Raw genomic sequence first — 23,151 nt, 5'->3', positions numbered from 1 at the left:
GCCAACGCTGACCCCCAGTAAATAAACTAGAAAATGGTCATAAAGAAATAGTCATGCGTACACACTAGACTCATGTTTACTCTGTTCTCCGCATAGCGTGTGACACGCGACCCCCAGTGCCCGAGGAAGAAGCGCCCTAACTTACATTAACGACGACGTTAATGCACGTCAGCCTCCCTCCGACGTCTCACGATTGTGCGGTGGAATAGCGCCACATTAGCGGTCGAGGGGTGAGTTCTTCTCAAGAATCTCGAAGGAGCAACATTACTCGGGAATCAGGAGTGACTGAGGGTGTGGCCGAGCGAGGAGATGAAGGGTGATTAGACGTCACACCCTGGCCTCCCCCTCAGGATGTAGACGGTAAATTCATCGACTCCTTGCTGTTTGCTCACTCGATTAGCTCGGATATGAGGCAACACACTTGTTACTGTCTGCTTTATTGTTTTATCGTCATTAATCAAGGGGGTAGTCAATTAATTTCTGCTTCCGTTGACGGAAAAATTGATGATTGGGGGAACGGCGATTAGATCTTGCTGTTGTTGGGAGAGATATTCGATAAGGGAACGCAGAAAAATCGTTTATTGATAGCTAATGAAGGTTTATTTTACTTTTTGGGAGTCTCATACCCAAGTCGGCATATTGGTCCCCGATTGGGCCTCAAACTGAGTCCCACCGAGAGGCCTCCAAGGCACTACATGAGCTTTTGAGCCTTAAAAAGACCTGGAAATGATAGTTATTTCACTTTTATCAATCGAGAGGCCGAAGTGAGGCCTCGATGGGCCCTCAGGGAGCCATTTAAAAATAAACCCCCCCTCTCAATTCGTATAACTCCTCATTAATTAGTATAATTGGATTGTATTAATCATCACTTAACTCTCACACTCCAAATGATTTGTAAATCGTCCAGCTTGATGAAGAAAGCCTGCATAAAAATAGTCCCTAAGTGACGGTGGGTAATGGTGTGTGGCAGGAGTGGCGAGTTCTCCAATAGAGTGCCGCACGTAAAAAAAAAAAATAATAATAAGTGGGAGGGGTGAGGGGGTTGTCGAGTTAAAAAAGGGAAACGGAAGTAAATCGTGTTCACCACGGAGAACGTCACGCGATGACGAACGAGATCGTGAGGGAGGCAGTGGCAATGAGGGAGTGAGAGGACGGCGTCATCACGCGAGAAGTGGAAGTGACATCTGATAAAGGTGGTAATCGCATTAACCGTCTCCTCCCCCTCCCTATCACTGTACTCCCCCCCTTCCTCCCCCCCCACACCTTTCTACCCATTTTATGTGTGACTCCACTCGAATTAACACTCTTTTCTCGCCTCGGTTTGCAATCCTCGCCCTCTCGAGTGCATATGCAGCTCTCCTGGGGTTCCCCATTTGTTGTTCATCGAAAACCGGTATTTTCTCTCCCTCAAACGACTTTATTAGGGAAAAGGAAGAAAGTGAAAAATTATTTTTTTTTATTACGAACCCATGAAATGTCGGAGAATTAATGAAACGTGACTCACCAGGCTCGAACGGATTCGGAGTAGCAGCCGGTTTCTGGATTCAACATTTTGCGATCACTTTCTGTCCTGAAAAAAAAAAATTTAACATTTCATTTTATTATAAATTATTCATTCCACCCTGAAAACTTATTAATAAAACCCCCCACCCCCTCCTCAACTTGAATTGGTATTTTTTTTTCCTCAAGACGAACACGAATTTTCAAAAAAATCAGAGAAATCAATTGATTGGAATTAATTTGGCTCTCTGGTACCATTTTGCACGATTACCTCCCACGGAATCAACAATTCCTATCCTCAACTTAATAATAATAATAATGTGGGGTATAAAGTGGTCCCAGAAGCAGATGTTAAACCTCTCGTTGTGACCATCAAAAAATCACAGCTCTCGTAGGTGTCTCACCCCCAGGGGGAAAATTACAATGTCCAGTTGAAGAGACATTCCCACACAGTCCATTGTCATGTGACCAAACGAAGGGTCGTACTGGTTATACACGTGAGGGTGGCCCTGGAGTCATCACGCGATGGCCAATATACAAACTGTGATATACACTATGAATACGTAATACCACAGTAGACAGTGATTTCAATTCCACCCCTGTGCCGCCCTCGCACACGGACAGATGGGGTTCTCACGCGCCTGCTCCTACCCCACCAAAACATACACCCTTAATGTTGGACAAGCCGAAAACCACGGCTCGGTAATATCGATGCGTAATCAGAGACCGATAACGCCACTACGTGTTACTGTCAAAACACGCAAACACGAGGTTTGTGTATTCAAGAGTCACCCTGACATTTTTTTCACGCTGTGATTAGGGGTGGTTTTATTGTTTGCGGGGGTAGGGGGGGAGAGGGCGTCAGGTGTTGGGGAATTTCGTGAAAACGTTTATCAATTAGTGGGCTGCGGTGAGAGCTACAAACAGGAGGATTTATCAAAATTATGTCACATCTGTCAAAGTTGAATGAGTTGGAGGGAAGGATTAATTGAAATTGAGTTTAGTTTGACTCAAGTTCGGGGACTTGATTCGATCGGAGAACTTGATTCGAGGGATTTATTGATATTGAGTCGATGAATCGTCAGTTGAACCGAGAAATTGATTTTTCTAGACTTGAATCAAGTTGAATAATCAACTTTAACTTGAATCAAATTGAAAAATTGAATTAAATCCAGTCAAACAATTGTCTTGAATGAATTATAAAAATTGACTTGATTTAGAACATAGTCAGGGAAATTTTTTTTCACCCGATTTCAATGAATCAATTTGTTTCGACGATATTCATTGATGTCCTGTGTAATAAGTGAAGGTCAGCACACACTCGGGGGTTGAAGAAGGCATGGAAAATAGACAGGATTCATCAGGATTACTGTGACAATTGTGAAAGGTGGAATAGGGGAGGGGGAGAATGAGGTGAGTCGCAAGATCGTCGTGTCACGTTGATAAATGGCCTCAGGGGGTTGCGTCAGACTCCTTTATATTTTTCCATTCATTCCATCCTGGTTTCGCCTCCACGTGCTTCACTCCCACGATTACTATACTCTCAGCGCGTCTTCACTCCAACTCTAATTTTCGATGATTTTTTTTTTCTTCCTCACTTCACTCACCCGCCCCTTCGACACGATTACTCATCGACAGAATCGACACCCAACTCCCTCCTCAGTCCGTCGGGTGAATAGGGTGAGGGACGGAAATTAGAGTGACGTTGGCGGAATATTATATCGAACCGTCGAAACGACACTCTCATCAATAAACTGGTGTCGGTTTTTTTTTTTCGCTACAATTTGTCATATTTTTCCTGCTGATGGAGGCACGATACAATGTCAATGGAGGCAGTTTTTGAATCAGGTTTTGATACTTAAAATTTTGAGTTCACCTGGGGGATTAATTTTTCAACGAATGGCGGATCTCTTGAAAATAAAATCATTTGTCAAAATATATTTTTCTGATCGGAATCTTGAAAAATGAAAGCCTCGTAATTACAGCCTGTAACGACCGAGGTCACGTAACTCTCAATTACAAAAATTACTTTAACATCAAGAGACATGAAGTACCAAAAAAAAATAGTGAGTGATCAATCAGATCAAACCAAATCACTTAACATTTCTCGAAGAATTAATTCGACCAAACGATTTCGAAAACTCGTTTATCAACAATTAAAATATTCACCCGATCATTAATGAATGGACTGATTAAATCATCGATTACCATTCATATTAATTAATCCCATAACATCCTCCTCCCCCTCCGCCCCTCCCCCCATGAATTTTTACTATCACCAAAACGAGTGAAGAACGAAATTTTCGTTATGTTCATCCCCAGAACTCGAAAAAAATCCAAACGATATGCAGAAGTTCACCGCAAGTCGATTAAACGTGTAATTTGGACTGTGTACCACGCAAGTACCGTGTCCCCGGGCCCGTAACTAATTACAGTATTTAGCAAGGACTACGGCTCCCGTTGGGTTCCCATAACCTCGACGCGCCAGTGGAACAACACGATTCTCGGTGACATTCCACCAAAGGCGCAGGGGGGGTAGGGTGGAGGGGTAAGAGGGAATTTATATATCTGCGTATCTGTGTTTATGAACGTGTGTAACATGTCGCATTGAAATCCGGACGACTTTCGGCAGGTGGCAGTTTTCGAAACACCTCCCCGCCCCTCGTTACGTCCTCCGGATTTCCCATGGGCTAATGGTACAACCGGGTATGGGTAAATATATGTATCGATAATAATAATTTGATACACCGTCACCTGTGAAATTCAGAGCATTCCCATGGACATTATTCCCCGGCAGTAGAAACATTTTGTAATGGGTATATTTTGTTGAATTAATGCATGCGTTACAGATTATTGAAATTACAACCGTTGATTTTAGCATACACTCGGATTTAATTTCATTTAATTTTAATGAAAATAATTCAGAGGGAAATCGAGGGCTTCGGGAGCCCTCGGGCCGATGAATATAAATTTTTCCAGGGGTCTGCGGTGAATTTTGGGTTAAACATGGCGCCTGTAGGTGTCAGGTCGAGCGTAGAACGCGCCCTTCACGGCCCCTGGGGCGTCCGAAAACCCGAACTTTGCGGACGGGCGGCAGAAAAGTTAATGAGACGATTCCGAGACGTGCGGTACAACACATTCTCACCGCCCCTCAACAATAAATAAATAAATAAATAAATACAGAAAAATATTAACAAGACATCTGAGGAGATAAAACTCATTCCCCCGAGAAGATCAAAGTCGAAATATGTTCGGCGTATGTGTGGGTGTTTGTTCGTTGGCATTGGTGATGAGTACGAGTCTTGGTATAACAAATCGTCCTTTTAATCACGCAGTCGTTCACGCTCGAGTCATTTGGCTTAATGGTGGCCTCTTGTTTGGTGGTTGGTAACCGGCAACGCGGTAGGTTACGAAGAGGCAATTTTCTCTCGTCCTCGTCTCGTTGTACATCCGTCTCACAAAATGGTTGTGATTTTGCTGCCTGGGTTATTTTTGTTTAAACCGCCAATCATTAGTCAAGTGGCTCACAGGTGTTAAGGGCCGAGCGGTTGGATTGGGCTCTTACGTGTGTGAAATATTCATGACTTGGGATTGATGTCCGGGGATATCATTACTCTTGATGAAAGTTTGACGTTTCACAGCCGACCATTGCCCACCCGTGATATACCATCGACTCATTCGACTCCATTATATCGATGTGGCTGCGGTACCGAGCCCTGAAATATTTTTTTAATTATTATTCGGTTCAATCGTGTGAATAATTTAAAAATCACGTCACATCATTCGATACTTTGGACTTGAAATACTCGAGGGAATAAAATAATAGGAGAATAATAATAATAATAATAATAATAATAATAATAATAATACTGGGCACGTGATAAATATAGTGAATGTACAGTTACGGTAGCAATAATGAGTTACCTTTTTCTTCCTGGTGGGAATTGATTAAATCTCCCAACTGTGGGAATTCCAACGAAATTATAAATTCGAATCGAGCCCAGAGACGCGAGAAATCACATGGCAATCACGACACTGGGGCTACCGTGACGCGTATCGAGAATAAATCGTGAGGATCGTCACACCAGGGTAAATCGCCGAGCGTATATCCCATATATATCGAAAAGCGGAAGCCCAGGGGGTACCCCCTCCCCCTCCAGCGCTTACGTCGGGGTCAAACCTACCGGAACACCGGAACCGGAAGGGTGCGGAGCCTCCGTTCGCGGACATCGACTATGGAATCGGTGACTCGCACTGATTACTCGAGTTGGTGAAATTGTTTCGAGACTTTTACAGTTCCCTTTTGATCTTGAATTCCTGGTTCCGAAAAATCGGCCTTGTCTTGTTCATTAGAATGTGATCTTGTTAATTAGGATTTTGAGGGAATTTCTGGATTAATTATGAGGATTAAATGGTCGAATTTTTCCCTCGAGATAATCAGAAATTTAGAAGAATTAAATTATTATTGATGAGTTCATTTAGGGTCACGTAAAAATTCTCGTCTTGTAGAGGACATAATTATCATAATTTAGAAATTGAATTTTTCAAAAATAAATACTTCTCTGGGGGACATGGATATTTGACTATTGATTTTTTTTCGAGTAAATAGACGTTTGGGAAAAATTAAATTTTGTCCTCGCGCGGAAAAAACGTGAAAATGATGTAAACACCGGAGGAAGACAGAGATCATCGACGGACGGAAGTTGGCCCATGGAGGTGGAAATGGAAGGTAATAACGACGTCACTCGGTGTGCCGCTTATCGAGATATCGTTGGCTCTCCTCGTTTCCGCAATTTCCACACTGTTTCCCCTCCCCCTGATGCCACCCATCCGAAGGCCCTCACCCGCTTCGTCATCCAATCCCGGTGTTCTGTCGCCATCGTCCACCGGTACATAACAGGGTACATACAAACATATATGCTTAACTCTCCGCAGGCTCTGAAATGCGTGGACACACGTACCGGCCTGTAAATCCCGGTGCACAAAGGGCCGACGGAAGCGACATGGCATATGCCAAGTGGCGCGAACGAAAATACCATCACCTGGGAGAGAGTTCATTTTTTTTATTTTACGAAAAACGTCCAGTTAACGATTGTTAAGTGCAGACGATTGGAAACCCTCGGGGGACAATAGCATTGGTCGAAAATTAAAGTCATGATTGGAATCGTCTTTATCGACGATTGAAAAATAAATCCGGGGGGATTTATCGAGTGATTAATTAGTAATCGAACCGATTGGGTCTGAGAAACGTTTGAATTTCACGTTTCGGTGGAATCACGATGACGTTTCGGGCATTTAGTGTGCCTAGTACATACTCAGAGGTTTCTTTGTGTACAGGCACGTGGACACCAACACTCGTGACAGCCACATCGATGGGTGCACAAAGACAGTCATGGAAATTGCCCAGAAGTTCCGTATTTTTGTCAAATAAATAAATTCAATCAGATGGACGATGACCGTTGTGACTCAGAGAAGGACAACACCAGGAAATAATTCCTCCAATGGAATTAAAGTGTTTAAAAATGAAGTATCAAGCGACAATAATTAAACATAAACTCGCGGACAACAAATGTCAATTAAAATTTCGAAAAAATCGCAAACAAATTAAAAACCATCACAAAAATTAAATACGCGATCATTCGAAAAAGAAATGAATTTCCATTTTTTAATACAAATTTTATTTTAACGGCGAGGAACGGCGAGGAGGGGGGGGGGAGGGGTTGGTTCCGAAGACTAACGCAAAGTTCTAAAAAACAATAAACTATAGTAAAAAAAAAAAACAAATCGAAAAATCGCCAAAAAATTATTATAAAAATCGACCGAGTGTCTAGCAACTCGCATTGTTCCCCCCAAAAAAAAAATCGTTTCACTGCGGGAATTTCGAGGGGGTCCGCTCCGAATTCCTCGTGTGCATGTACTGGTGCCCATCCCTGTGGGCCCCAGAGTGGTCGCGATTGGCTCAGTCCGTTGGCAATGAGAGGAGAGAAACTGTGAAAAAGGTTACGAGGAGGATGAAGCGACGATCACAGGGTAATGGAGAGAGATGTGATGAGGGGACAATGCCGATGAGGACGAAAAACGGAACACCTGGCCGAGGGGCAACGCAGCTGCAGTTTTCAGCCCCCCGACTGCGCCAGGGGATGAAAAGGAGGAGAGGTAGAGAAGGGGTGCCGAAGCTGCTGTTGCTGCTGCTGTTTCGGGGATACACAAAGGGGGTGGATGGATGCTGAGATTTCAGTTACGCTACGGTTTTACCCTCCCCCCCCCCTGCCCGCTCTTGCCACCCTCCCCCCTTCTCTTTATCGCTCTATCTTTCTCTTTTACATGGGAGACCCTGACGACTTCAACGAATGCAGGAGAGAGAACCGGAGCAAATATTATCGTAAAAGAAATAATAAACTGGATCAACTGAAGAGGAGAAAATTGTTTACAATTTATTAATTTTGTTGCGTTGAAAAAAAAAATTATTTATCATCTGGAGGTTCTTTTTTAAATAAATAAAATAACTTCCAAGTTTGAGAGGTAGAAAATAATTGTTATATTTGTTTATATTAATTATCCGAGAAACTGATTTTGATTGTTCTACTGAACGAATTTATTGGGTTCTGTCAGTTAGTGTTTTTCACCCATCGTCATGAATTTTTTATTGTAAAAAAACATTGAAAACCTCTCCCCTGAAGTACGATTTGCGCCCAATCGAATGCTTCCTCACAATTTTTTACCTCAATTTTTTCTTCCACCACTTATCGAACGATAAAAGAGGTGGTGAGGAGGGTTTGGGGCGGAGTGTGACGAGTGCACAGTGAAAAATCATTCGGGGTCTATACTGCCACTTGAAGGGCTCTTCAACAACGAGGCTACGACGTACCTCTCGTGCTACCGGCTAGACTACTCGTACCAGAAATAAAAAGGAGGAGAAGTTCTTTGGTAAGGGCGAACGACGGAATGTTACCGAGGGCATTCGTACATCGATATGTCATCGATAGGGCGCCGGGAAAAATTTTCATTACAAAAGAATTGTTACAACAAATAATATTGAGATTCGAAACGAGACACAGCAAACTTTCTTTTTCAACTACTCCTTTGGGCCTTATATCTAAAAATAAAATTATTTCTCATATCTCTTTTGTTATAAATAAATTGCACCCTCAAGAGATTGAAAAAAAATTGTTTTGTTTGTTTATATTAATTCTCAGGGAAATAGATTTTTTTGCACTTGAAAAAATTGTTTCAGACACTTTTGAGGTGACGAATCAATTAAATTCCGTCTATTGTCCCCCCGAATCAATGAAAATATCTGATTCACCCTTTGAATAGTCAGCTCATTGATACTTTGGCCCCTCTCGAATGTTTTCATACCATCGGATAAGGTGAAACCCACCACCAACAGGTGAATATATTCAAATGACGATAAACTCGGCACAAAACTCTTTTCTTTTCTCAATATCCCTGTCTTTCCTTGTCTCATTGTCTCCCATCCCCCTTCTCCCCCTGGGCATCAGTGACAAGGAGACGAGACAGAGACAGTGCGCATTCGTGAATGAGATGCACAGGGCCCTTTAAGGACGACGATGATTGACGATTGTCCGATTTGTTTATAGACAGAGAACTGGTGGTATTCAAATAATAAAGAATAAAAAAAAAAAACTCGTCGTGATTGTATGGGTGTGAGATGTGCGTGGTAGAGCTCTAGGTGATCGTTGGGACAAAAACCCAATGGAGCCTAGGACACTCCCTTGTCCTAGAGGGTGTACCGGGTGTGGTTGGTGCTGGCGGGGCTCAACTGCAACCCGGAGTTATTCAATTGATGTCAAACGCGTGCCACTGGGCTTTGTTGCGCATTATAAAAGAGGAAAAAACGGTTTAAAAACATGAGTGAAACCTGTAGCTTGTGATTGTTGAATTGAGAAAATGGAAGTGAATAAATTGCCGGGGGGAGAAAAGCTGGAGGAGCGAGGGAATTGTAACATTTGAGTCAATTAAAATTGAATAGATTTTTCGAGGAGAAAAATTGTGTCGCTACGAGTCCAGGAATTTATGGGATTGGATTTACACAATGGAGAGCTTGCGGGATAAAATTTATGTGTAAAAAAAACAAAAACATTTCAATCTCTGATTTGTTGGTTGAAAAATTGAAATAATTTACCACATGAGGAATGCGGAGTGAAAAATGTTGTTCACTTCTCCTGGAAAAAATTCTCTTTCGCAAAACATCAGAGCTCACCGTGGGAAATTCGACTCTCCCATTGAAAATATTCCTGGAAAAAGGATTTCACCGATTTCTGAAAACGCAAGGTTCCCCTCACCGAGTCCCCGTCGACCCACGCACCTGAGAATCTACCGAAAAAGTGGAGGATCGTCCGGGAATTGTTCCCTCTCGCCGCATTTCCTGCTAAAAATCCCAGATCGGTTTTCGTATTTTCTGCTGTCAACCGAAATGATCGAAATGCGCCTGCACGCCTTCTCCCAAATTTTTGTCTCCCTTTCTTTTTTTTTCCTGTTGCGGTGAGGCGAGAAACCCACCACCATTCGACATTGGAAATATGACGAAATTATGATAATTCGTCCCTACTGGACTCACGCGTGCTCCAAGGTCTCCAGCGAATGAATGTATGCGTGCGAAGTCATTAATATTTATCGTCGTAAATTTGGGTTTTTAAATATCGAGGGAAAAGTGCGCGAACGACGCCATTACACATCCGAAGGAATTTTCCAAAACTCCTGGTGATGACGAGACGAGACCAAATCGACGATTTTTTCGTCTCCTCTGGTCTTGTCTCGTCCCGTCTGTCCATTTTGATTACGAGACCCGGTCTTATCTCGTCGGGCTCCGTCTGACGTCTCGCTTTCCGTCGGCGGCGTCACAAAAGGCCCAATATTTTTTGAATAGGAATAAAATATGTGACGAATATCGGAAATAATAAATATGGAATTTTGGGTGCTCTCGATGACACCGATGACACGTGAAATTTCGTGGGAGAAATGTCGAGAGGTCGGGCTCAAGTGTCATCCGCGTTTTTTTGACGAAACCTAACTGTTCAAATATTGAACTTGGAAATAGCGACTGGAGGCTACGAGATTTGTTTTGCAGGTTTTCGGGAAGAGTTTCGTAATACGGTAGCTGTTTGCGGTTGCACTTAGTGCTTCATCAACACCTCGTCAATATTTTTTGAAAAAACACGGCAACATGAAATGGAGAAATTGTTTTTGGTTTCTTCAGAAATCGAAACAGTGAAATTTCCCCCAAAACTGACATCAAAAAATTCCCCCAGCTCTTCCTGTCGAATTTATGATACCACTAAAAATTAAAAAAAAAACTATGATCACATATTCAACCGCAGTTTTCCCCCCAAAAAAATTATAAAAACATAAATAACACATAAATGTTTTCTTTTAAAAACAACATTTTCAAAACGTTAAGCCTTCCAAATAAAAAATTAATTATGACATAACGTCACTTGATCCCATGAAAAGCCAAATTGCTCCCCTCGCGATGAAACCACATATTTACCGAACAAAAAAAAATTTTTCCACTAAATTCCAGGGATATTTTTTCAAGCGATCACGCAGTCTAGGCTAGAGAGTTAATGATGCAACATTGAAAGGCCCCAGAGGCCGAATTCTATTCCCGAAGCGGGGTAGACAGTTGGGCGCCCGAATTTTACCAAGAAGGATCATCAGAGGATGTGGGATACCTTCATACAGGTAGTCCGAGTTTCACCCGTCAGTCGTATCGCTGGACCCCTTCGGTCGAAGGGCTCAGCATCCGACAAAGATGAGGGAAAGGACGGAGAGGGGGAGGGGGGAGACAGGGGGGACAGTGGAAAAAATGCCACGATGAAAAAAGAAAAAAATACGGGCGAGAGGGAGAAAAATTCTCTCGGTGATACACCCAGGGGGTGGGAAAGGGGGACGAAAGGGGAGGTGGAAGGGGACGATATCCACCCCTGTGCCCCGGGTTATATAGCCCCTAGTTTTTAGTTGCTACTGCACCTGGGCGAGATGCCAAAGCGAAAGGATATAAAACGCAGAATTGGATACTGTCGGTTTTGAGTTTTTGCTGAAGGGTTGTTTCGTTGTAAAATTAAATAAATTAATACAGGGGATGGGAAGTGGTAGGACGAGATAAGTAAACTTATGAGGATTTACCATATCATTACTGACTGGATAAATAAATAAATGAATGAAAATGTGCTGTCAATTTTCAAAAAATTAATTTTTTTATTGAGATAAAATTTATTTTGAAATATTTTGTGAAATAAAATTGGATATTTGGTTGGAAGGGATTCCCTTCAAGCAAAATATTATTTCCTCGCATGGGAGAATGCGAAAAAAATAGGGAATAATTGCCAGCCATTAGAATCATCTTGACCACGAATAATAATCATGACGAGCGGGTAACACAGTGGTCCCCGAAGTGGTCCACAATCGAGAGAATGAAAATGCTGGATCTACCTGCCCGAGGTGCCCCGAAACGCCCTCGGGGTAGGTCTCGTCGAAGCTTCGAAACGCGAGACAGAGATGCGCCGAGAAAAAAAAATGAAACTCAGAATAAAAAAAAATAATAAAAAAAAAAAAGACGTTCTGTTTTTGAATGCATTACCGCATCACTTCGAGGGGAAGAGGTGGGTTTTCTCGTTATATACCCATGTACCGTATTTAGAGCTGGGGGGAGGGTGGTGGCAGGGGGAGGGGACAGCTTCCTGTATGGAAATGACGAAACGCCAGATTTTGAATCCGGATATACCTTTACGTATAATATATATGTATAACCAACCAATCACGAGCGGATGATAATCTGGGAGTGAGATCGTACGTATTATGCGTACCGCCTATTAGACTTTGAATGAAACCGTGAATTAGATACACGAGGAAATAAAAATGGTAAACCAGTGATGAGAGGGAAACTAGTTGGAGTTTATATCGAATAAATTGTTGGATTTATCCCACCGGAGCTAATGCCTCTATTAACGACGACATTTTTCGGATTAATGACGGGGTATTTTGACAGATCAGAGTGACATTATCAAAATATTTTGAGTCATTAGGAAATTATCACATATAATACCACAAGTGGTTCAAAATTATCGAATATTTCCCGATAGATTCGTTGCAAACAAATGAAGGAGTCAAGTTTTTCAGGCTAAAAAATCACGAGTGCGAAGCACGAGTGATTTTTCCTGAAAAACTTTACGACTTCATTTGTATGCAGGGAACCTAGAGGGAAATATTCTATAATTTTGAAGCTCGAGTGGTATTCAGGGGATTATTTTTCCTATCCAAATTTCGGCCAAGAGAATTGTGCCATGACATGAAAAGAGGTTTATTTGGTTAAGTGTCGTTTGTTTACCAAAATATTCAAAAAATTATCGCTGATATTCGAGGTAGGCTATACAAAATATCAACAAATGGTGCAATTCTATTGGCTGAAATTTGGGTGGGAAAAATAATCAAGGTAATTCCCTGGATTATCGCAAATCCCTCGAATTTAATATTTAATTTCGAGTTTAAATTGAATCCCAAAAATTTTAATCCAACAAAAACTGAATTCAGTAGTTTTTCAATTCGTTCTCGTTCGATTTGTTGACATTTTTATAAATTTTTCCGTCGTCTCTCGGCGGACGGAACGGCGCTCGATTCGGGGGAGATTCGACGTCGTATTTTTCGACGAATCTATATACCGATAGCCCCCAGGTTCTCTCGGACGTTTTTCGCTACGTCGGACATGAACGCGAGTTGACGTGCTCGCCGCTACCGGATTTCATCCCTGGATACACCGCACGTCTCTCCCTCTCTCACTCACACGTACATGGGTGAGCTGAGGGCTGTCGTCCAGCTCTCTCGGACACAGGCACCGGAGAGTGCGCGCCCCAGTGCAACGGCTATTTGATCTGGCCCACCGATAGCCGGGAGGCTCAACTCACCCGGAATATCTCTGCCGTCGGTCTCCCTAGTTCTCTCTCGTTGTGCGGAGGAGAGAGAAGAAAGGAAAAACGAAATCGAGAGGTAGAGATAGATGGGATATTTTTTTTCTCTTTGTCACGAATTATTTTTCGCTTTTTTTTTCAGTGATTATAGAACCTGATAATAACGTTGCATCAGGGAGGGGCAATTTTTTTTTTCAAAACCGTCTCTCCACCTCCCGAGAACTTCACCCGGACTAATGGACTGAATATATTTTTAATAAAAATGTTTTTAATCCTGAAATCCATCCGGCGACAGCTCCCAGGGGCGACGCAGGACAATTAACTCGAAACATTCTGGGGGTGGGTGTTAATTCCGGGGATGTTTTTCCCCATAACGTCCCCCTACCCTTTCAGGTAATTTTTACAGCCTTTTTCTCCTCCTCTCAGACCAAAATAATTGATTCTTACTGAAAAGTTCATTCCATTACGTCAAACGTCAAAACTTTCTCACTGTTGTCTTTCACCAGCTCCACAAACCACTCTAAACTCGGTTATACATCCGGTTGGTGAGAGCTTCCTCTTCCATTCTCATCGACACAGTCGAAATTGAGTTCTAAAAGTGAAGTGCACAACTAGAGATGATATCGCCCATTAATAAAGCCATCCCCCTCTCCCTCGTCGCCCTCGATGGTGGGTGAATTCGTATGAAAACGAAGAAACACTCGTGTACCCCACCCCTACCCTCTCACCCCATTCCCACCCCCTCATCGTCATTTCTCGTCGTCGCCGCAGATGAAATGTAATTTCCCATGTTGCACGTACATTAAACCAGAAAGAAGGTAAGAGATAGACTCGACTCGACTCGACTCAACTCGACTCTGATTTGGAGCAGAAAGCAAGGCGGCACCCTGGCTCACACATACGCCTGGAGTACTGTAAATCGTAGTGAGGAAACAACCAAGTCAGATATGCGTCGTCAAGTAGTAATTTCCAGGCTGTCACGGGCCTCTGCAACCGTACGACACGACTCGGTGTGCCACGGAGGTGACGCGTCTCGCCCCGTATTCAGTGGTTCCGCCTCGGCTTCGCGCCTGTCTCTTCGTGTATGCAGTTGGTGTCTTCTTTATTCAATTTTAGCGGCTGTGTATGCATTTAACAGCTCGCGTAGCACTTCGATGGTGTGAGGACGAATGTCAGGGTAATGGAGTTAATGGTACTCCATTTTTTCTGCGGGTTGGGGAGGGGAAATTGGAGGGGTGGACTGGGGGAAGAAAATTTTCAAAGAAATTATAGTGATTCATGTTGTGATATGAGAAGATGGGGATTGTCGAGTTATCGAATCGGGAAAATCGATTGTTTTTAATCGATTTATGGTAACAATCGATTTTTATGAATTTTAAGTCGCACTTGTCGCCTGAAGGACCAGGAAAATATTCAATAAATTATTTTCCATCGGAATTTCTGGAAAAGTATTTTTAATAATCGATAATGTTGCTATTTCCCCTGCGACTGATGATTGAAAATTTAATTTGAAGCCTGATCGCGCGTCGCATTGTCCCTGAAACAAGACACTGCCAGTCGCGTGCTGCGATCTACGTGACAAGATGTGACGATAATTCGTGGACAATCTCAATCGATAGTCGCGTGGCATGAGGCTCAGTACAGAAAGCGCAATCGCGTTGTATTTAATATCGATATGTGTAGGCAGACGGCATCGAGCTCTCCGATCACGCCTCCGCGTGGTTTCGGTGAACTAGCGCGATTCCTCCTGCATATCAAAGTGAAATTAACGCACACGATGTATCGTACAAACGTCCAACACCAATCAGGCTTTTCCCCGAATCTTAACGGTTACTTGTGTACATTTTCTTTATTTAGAATCACCGCGATTAATTATTCCGCGCAGATTGTCCGGGACACGGGCCTCCCGACGCCTATGAAAATGACAGCGAGGGGGAGGAACACCACAATGACAATCATTTCGATGATCTTTTAAAGGTCGACATCATCCCCCGATAAGGCAACAGACTCGTGCGTTTAAAAGATAAAAGATAACCGCCGGAATTTTCCTCCGAGAACCCGATAATCGTTTACCGGAACATCACGCGTCGATTTTATTCGACTCATCGCTATCAATGAACGTCGAAACTATTTCCGAACTCTCTGTGACCTCATCGAAAAGGAATTTATCAATTTTTTTTATACACCATCTGTTTACCTTTCAGACAGACGCATCCAAAAGTAAACAAACACTGGAGATAAGAGGAGTTGACTCCAGGGGTCCTCAACCATGACGAATTGATATTCGAAGAATTCCTAATCTACAGGAGGAATTCTTCACGAAAATTCCTGTCCCAACACGACATTTCAGCACAAAATCTGACCCCATGAAAATTCAAAACTGAAATTTAATTTCAAACAAACGTCTGACACGACTAATACAATTTTTTCGCGCGGGAATTTCAAACGAACTTTCATTTCCTCAGAAAATCGGTAGACAAAACCGGTAACTCAATCATCATCAGCAGTGATAGTAACTGGATTATAATTTGTAAATCCCCAGTGATACAGTTATGAATAACGATACCATATACATTGGACCCCGCACATATCCTCAGTCCCCCCCAGAGCCCACCCCAGCCCCAGTGGGTGGGAGTTTCTTGTTGGTGAACTAACTACTCGTGAATTTATCGAGACAGCTCGACAAGCTCCGCAGTAGAGTTTTGCCGTTGGCATCTCGTGGCTTTGGGATTATTAGGTGGTGAGGCAACTCGACGAAGTTTCCATGCCTCCCTGAATCTATATAAAACCCTGGTCCCTGTAAAACGACGAGACCGAGAACTTGCGAAAAAGAGACAGACTGTCTCGTTTTTGGGTGTGCGAGGAACGCGGACGCGGTGGAAGGACGAAGGCGCGGGAGTCTCAAACTTGTATAAGGTTTATGAATTTATAGCTGCGGAAAGCACTGCCGTTGGTAAAACGGCGGGGTAAAGGAGGGGGGTGAGAAGGGGGTAGAGGTCCGTGGTAGATTGAAGTTATCCCAGAATTTTCGGTTGGAGGAAGGGAACGACCAAGTTTCGCGTGCGTTCGTACCGAAATTTAGTGGTTGGGCCAGCGACGCACGATTAACTTTTTACCCTTCCTCCGCAGGGTTTTTTTATGGGTTTCCGTGGGCAAACATTTCGGGTAACCTCGTACTTTGAATTTTTTAGGAGCTCGCACTTGAACGTTTATGGGAATTTCAGGGGTGAGTGGTTTTCGGGGGCTTCCAGTGACGGTAAAGACTGAGAAATAGAGACAATCGACCTTTGGAAGTTCAGGATCTTCGGTAGGAAAATTTTTATCGACTTAAGATCTTCCAAAATAAAACTTTTATCCCAACAAAAATCAACTTCCGAACGTAATGAGGAGTGGCCAGTAGTCCGCCAACATCGGCCGACCCTGCCAGTATCACCGATCATCATCCCATCCTCATGTCCCACCCCGAGATCTTGGAAAACCAAAAAATAATGAACTCCTCGATCTCGTTGAATACCATAACCTCACACCCCCGGGGATAATCTACCCTCGCTGTACCGTTTTGTCATTCTCCTGCTCGACAGAAGCACATGCCGTGCGGACATTTAAGCATTCGTGACTCTTGAGTCACGTAATTTATGCTCGTACGCTTACAACGTTAAAGACTGGAATGGGAGACTGCGCATCGGTTCAGAAATAAGGGAAAAAAAATAGTGACCCAGCGAGGGGATGGGGGGGGGGGCGGGGGAGGAGAGGAGGAGGAGGGGGATGAGAGGGAGAGACACGCGACGATGTCGGCAACGACCACAGTATCGGTGTTCACGAGCAGATTCAGTTCGGTCACGGTAGCCGACGACGCCCTCGAGGTTACACTGCGACACTCTACGACCCGAGTGCACCCACCGTGTCTCCGCTGGCATGTATACACCCGGGGGGTCACTTCACGGGTATACATATGCCCCCGTGGCAGATAAATAACAATTTATATCGCAGGTTGAACAACACGCGGAGAAATTCTCCATCAAACCCCCAAAAAAAATTACGTAATCGACAAATCGAAGTTTATTGACTCCAAAGGCTCGAGTCATCAGCAGCAGCTAATGAAAATCTGGTTCACAAAATGAGAAATGATCTTGAATAAAAAAAAAACCAATGAACTTGACTCTGGAATATTTCATTACCTGTGAAGACAGATTGTCGTTATTAACAGTAAATATTTGAGCCAATATCAATATTGATAAGTCTGTTCCGTCGATCGGGAAAAATATGACATTAGAGAGAAAAAATCCGCCAGTGAGCGTGAGTTTGTCTTCTATCATCATCAAATTAATAGGATCTATAAATACTGCCCCCCACATGTGGATTCGACCCGCGCGCAGACCAAATTGCTGATGTCGGTGAACACTCCTACTCGATAAACCAAATCGATAACACCGTTGCCATATTTATTGATAGTTCAACGCACATGTGAGAACGTCTACGCAAATGAATATTGTGCAATTGTTTGATTTACGTGGGTCTATTGTGTGTAGACAGGTCGTTGGGCCATGACGAAATGGGTATGGTAAAGGATGATACCATGTAGGTTTTGCCAATCGACCCCGATATGGCCCAAAATGGGTCCATGTTATGGGAATCGATTAATTGACCTGCAATTTCTAACGATAAGATGGGTCAATATTGACTAATCAATCAATTACATCGGTTTGGGACAGCTTTGGTCCAATTATGGGCCACGATCGTAACCATAATTGGGCCTCACATAATCGCCGGTATTGCCTCGGTGAGATCACAGATTACAGATGAAAAAAATCGGTAAAAATATTAATTAATTCTGTTAATCAATTTTAATAGCCCTGGGGAAGTCCTCGGTACTCAGTCCTCAGTACTGGCACCGAGGAAATGACAATTATCCCATCGTGCGGAGATTCCGAGTATCGATTGCAGTGGCAAGTGTAACCTGGAGTCGCGCTTCGATCGTCCGAGATTCCCATGTTCTCTTGCCATCCGGGGCTCCGATACACCAGGTAACACGATATCCCGTGTGACATCCTGCGGGGACACCCTAAGCACTCGGATATTTTTTTTTCTCCTCGTTCTTTTTCGTCCCTTTTACAAATTTGTCTTTGACACCCTCGGGTCGAGTGCAATGATACTCTGGCTCTCACTTCCCGGCATCATCTGTCACTGTGATTTCTATTTTTCCCGGATTTATGATTACGTCGACATTTTTGGGGGAATATTACAAAACAAATTGGTGGTCCACAACTTTGCGAATTTTTTTTTACAAATTTTACGGCACGAAAACCAACATAAAAAAATTTTTTATATTAATTAGGTCATTAGAGGGTGAAACGTGGGGGAAAATGGCTTTCACCGACTTTTCAAGTCAAATCATGCCCCGATAATTAACCTTAAGGGCCTAATTTTTGCGAAAAACCACCCGCCATCCCACGTCGCGCCCTTTGAAGCTCTAATTTGTATAAAAAAATTCTGTCTCTGCTGACATTTACGATTTAATTTGTTTAATGTAGAGACAGCTGATGGATTACGCAGTTCATAATAAAAAATTTGGTGACACCCAATGGACAGGATCCATTAGTCCCCATCAAGCTATCAGATATCCCCCGCCCCCATTTTTCCTGAAATATCACGACATCTTCCCCTCGCACACTCGGAAGTCCCGAGTAATCACAGGATAGGGATGTCTAGACCTGAGAGCAACTTCACCTCGACTAAGGGTGGCAGCAGTGGGTCTTGAGGATACCGTACGTCTTCCAGAGGATCCACCGACCAATCCCACAGCCGACTAATTGCTTCCTGGTGTAACCATCGACGTCTGAGACAATGGCGTCAGGCCATAAATTACCAGTTCGCACTGATTGCGACTGGGACTAACAAGCCCAGTTAATCCTCACATTCAGGAGATTGATTTTTATCAAAACCTACAGGTTTCCTCCCCACCAGACGCGCCCTTTAGCCACCTCCACTCCACTAATTACCCAATAATAATTAGTGATAAATGAAGTGCGAAAAAAATCCCAGAATAATTCAATTCCGGAGTGGTAAAACGAGATAACTGACTTTCCCCTAGTTTTTTATGAATATCTCAAAATCTAGGGCAGATAGCGAAATTTTTATGATGAGCTTTCTTATAGAGGGCATTGAGTACTACAATAAATGTCCCGACAAAAATTTTGCTATCTCCCTTACTTTCGGAGTTATTGCGTAAAAAGTGGACCCACAGACAAGTCAACTCATCTCCTTTCACCCCTTCGCCACTAAATTATGGAAAATTCCAAAATTCAGTTTTTTACTGAACAAAAAAATCTGTAAAAATAAGAAACACCCTCTCCTTTCGCACACGACCCCATTAATTAACAAGAGCACCGCCCTTCATGCCCTTATAACGAGAAAAAACGATATCCACTTTTGATACTTGTACCAACAAAGTTGAACTGGTACCGTCGAGAACTCGTATGTTATTATCCTGTTTACTGATTCACGCGTGAATTAGTAAGGCAGTGAGTCGTGCGCCAAAAGTGGCTCGTAATACGTGCAACCACCTCCCAATTAATATTCCCCATTTTTCATATTTTTTTTTTTCCTCCCCTCCAGCCCTTCCGACCATTAGAATTTGCACGAGTATACTCGAGGCAGTGGAGAGGGCCCCTCCCTTCCCACCCCGACAAATAATTTTCATAACTCGCTGGTGAGTACGAGGGGTGAATTTTTTAAACCAAAGAAACAGCGATAAATATATAAAAATATATTTCGCGCAGTAAACAAGAGTTTCGTGGCATCATTTTGCGACTCTCGAGTGTGAGTATGGGCATCTCTTGAAGTTGCTCCCTCACCCTCTCCCTCGCGTAATTTTTTTTTTTTTTTCGTCCATTGTCATTGTAATATCCGTTTGGCTTTTGATTTATTTTATGGGACCGGCGCATAAATGCTGTGCTAAATGGCTCGGGCAAAGCCAGACACGTTTGTTCGTGGCGTTTTAGTCGTGCAGAGACGATGAAAACGAGAGAGTGGGAGAGAGAGAGAGGGAGAGAGGGTGAGCATTCCCTTTAGGACGAATTTCGACAATGTCGGGACTGAATATTCATACGTAAGTGGAGAAGTGCTTTGGAAAGTGAGTCTAATTCAACCACAAAGTGAGGGAGTGACTTTTGGGAGGCAATTGGAGGGTCATCGATGGCCCTTTTTCCGGAGGGTATGCTAATTTCGTTCCCCGGAATTAGGGGACTCTCTCTGTAATTAATTGTTCAGCGGTTTTAATTGAGAATTACCGGCGGTATTCAGGTGTATTTAGACCATTTTATTACGTTACATTCGGTGGAGTAATTAATCCAGTAAAATTTATTTGGAAAAATGTGTTTTATTTTCTCGAATGTCCAGGAGATTGACGAATTTGGGGGGAACATCCGGTTTTTTTATTTGAATTTTTAAATAGTTTATCAACAAATTTTGAGTGATCCCTATAATGTTTTCATTGTCATTCTGAGGATGTATTTATATCGGTGAAACTCGGGAGTGAGATTCAACGATAATACACGAAGGTGGGCCACAGACACTGACAAAACCGTTCAGACAAGGCGAGAGGATGGGCAAACACTCCAGGGGCCGGTTCCGAGGCGCAGCGATCAAACACCGGGGAACGAGGAACTACCACTCAAAACCCATAGGCAACCAAACGGACACAGAGCGCACAGCAAACACTCGTTGAACCGTAGCTCTGGTGCTCTCTCACTTGCGCCAACTCGTGTTTGAAAAAAGGGCGGCAGGGGGGGGGGGGAGGAAAGTCTGCGGAGGGTGGACTGATGGGTTTTTATGTCCGACATGGTGCTCCAATGATACTCATGATGGACCCATCGAGCCCCATAGTCCTAATTACTAGTTGTTTGCTCAAGTACTCGGTTGCCGAACGGGGGCCGGTATTTCCGGACGAGGATTTTTAACATTTTTTCCCCGGGAATTGTACCATCGGGAGCTGAACAATTTCCAGGGTTGATGGGGGTAAATTGTAATTGGATAATACAAGGTGAGTCACGAATAAAAATTGTTGATAAATCAATTGTTGATAAATTGTTTATAATGATTTTTATCGAAGGGTTTTAAGGAAATTGTCAGGAGATTGAAAAACTTTTGGTGGAGAATATTTTTTAAAAAAATGTCTCAAACAAATTGTTCGGTTTTCCAAAAAGATCTTGTGATCTCTCCTCAATTATTCTTCAGTTTTTTAGAAGATCTTCGGTAGAAAAAAAAATTTTCTGCGCGAAACATTGAAAATTCACAAAGTCGTGAGGTATTTTGACAGCTCGAATGTCATCATTTCCACTGATGAAATATGACAGCCAGTAAAAATCCGGATATAGTTGAACGAATTCGGAAAATCATTAACGAGAACGATGACAATGTCCAAATAGAGGTTGTTCCACAGTGGCAAGAGGAATTTATTATTGAAGAAGGGTGGGCTAGAGTACATTCGCAATAAAGCGTGTGTCACGTGGAGTTATGGTGCGAGAGAGGTTTGTTATGGCCAATGGTGGCAACTACCAGGCATACAGACACCCACCCACCACCGTCCCTCTCTCTCGCACCCACTCTGGAGGCTCTTCAGCAGCTTCTCCACAGTTGTGGGCATCTCACTCCCTCGTTTTTCCATGTGTAGGGTACACGGGGGATCATATAGTCCAAGTGAAGTGAGATAGAAACCACCCAGAGGAGATGATTTACTGCCTTGTGCTGTGGCTGCTGTGCTCTGGCCCCACCCAGGAATGCCGGGGTTTGCGCGAGACTTCGCCGGCCGCAAAAAGTTGTAAAAAAAGAGAAAATGAATTGCAAAAAAAAAAATATAGAGAGCAAACGAAGAGGAGCTTGATAATCCGGCAACCGAGTGAATCGGCTCTCCAATGAAAATAAAATCCAGGGACCATGACTGGGTCAGACCAGTCCTAAGTGTTCGGACGAGTTTTATTTTAATTTTTATTGATTTATTGATTTATTAGGGAGTGAGGGGTGACGGTATCGGAGACTCTGCCATTATTTTTGAGAATATTAATCCGGAGATATGATAATTTTTTAAATTATTTATACCTTGTTTGCCGGCTGATAAAAAGGTCTCGTCTCGAGCTCATAGACGGATTAATCGGAATAATTAATTTCCTGGTAATTGGTAATTGATTTGTTCGGGTCAGAGGGCGGGGAGATGGCGAATTTTCGATGAGGGCTTTGCTCACCGCAGCATGTCTACATTAAACAATAACAAATGTTCTTTGTTGCCAAAACATCAGCACAAATTGCCGCTGATGACAGCAGAAATTTTGATCAGCGAAATGGAGTTGTGACAGCGAGATTCCGTTGAACGGTAATTTCTCCTGATTTCGGACGATTTTTCGGAAAATATTTCCATTCGGTAAATTACTTGACCGATTTTTTTGTAAAGTGAAAATTTGTAAAGTGAATTTATTCAGAATTGACGGAAGATCCTCGGAGGATCTTCCCAGGAACTAAAAAGACCTTCGCGTTAGTGAATTATGAATTCATATTTTCTGGAGCTATATAGAAATTTGTTTAGAACTAGAAATTTTTTTTCCTCGTAGCCATAAATAATTTCCAATGAAGTTTCAAATAAAATTAGCGTTTGTGTTTGTCTCCTTTGTTTGGCAATACAAAATTTTTGACATCTCAGAAATATTTTCCCCTCATCCACCGTTAAAATTAT

The 23,151-nt window shown here is 42.9% G+C and overlaps 1 protein-coding gene across 2 annotated transcripts in view; it reads right to left on the bottom strand.

The window, feature by feature from the left end:
- The window catches only part of LOC135171156 (transcription factor Sox-2), a 63,260-nt gene that overhangs the window by 28,391 nt on the left and 11,718 nt on the right, over positions 1-23,151 (bottom strand). For both annotated transcript variants that reach the window (XR_010300502.1, XM_064137515.1), the window contains exon 2: positions 1,505-1,570. Coding sequence is in view for 1 of the 2 variants with exons in the window: in XM_064137515.1 (XP_063993585.1) it covers positions 1,505-1,570 (66 nt within the window). In the remaining variant the exon portion in view is untranslated. The remainder of the gene's footprint in view (positions 1-1,504; positions 1,571-23,151) is intronic.

The sequence above is a fragment of the Diachasmimorpha longicaudata genome, chromosome 18, assembly GCF_034640455.1.
Source record: "Diachasmimorpha longicaudata isolate KC_UGA_2023 chromosome 18, iyDiaLong2, whole genome shotgun sequence".
Classification (NCBI taxonomy): Eukaryota; Metazoa; Arthropoda; class Insecta; order Hymenoptera; family Braconidae; genus Diachasmimorpha; species Diachasmimorpha longicaudata.
Note: the sequence above shows the minus strand (reverse complement) of the source record. Positions and strands in the feature narration are given on the sequence as shown.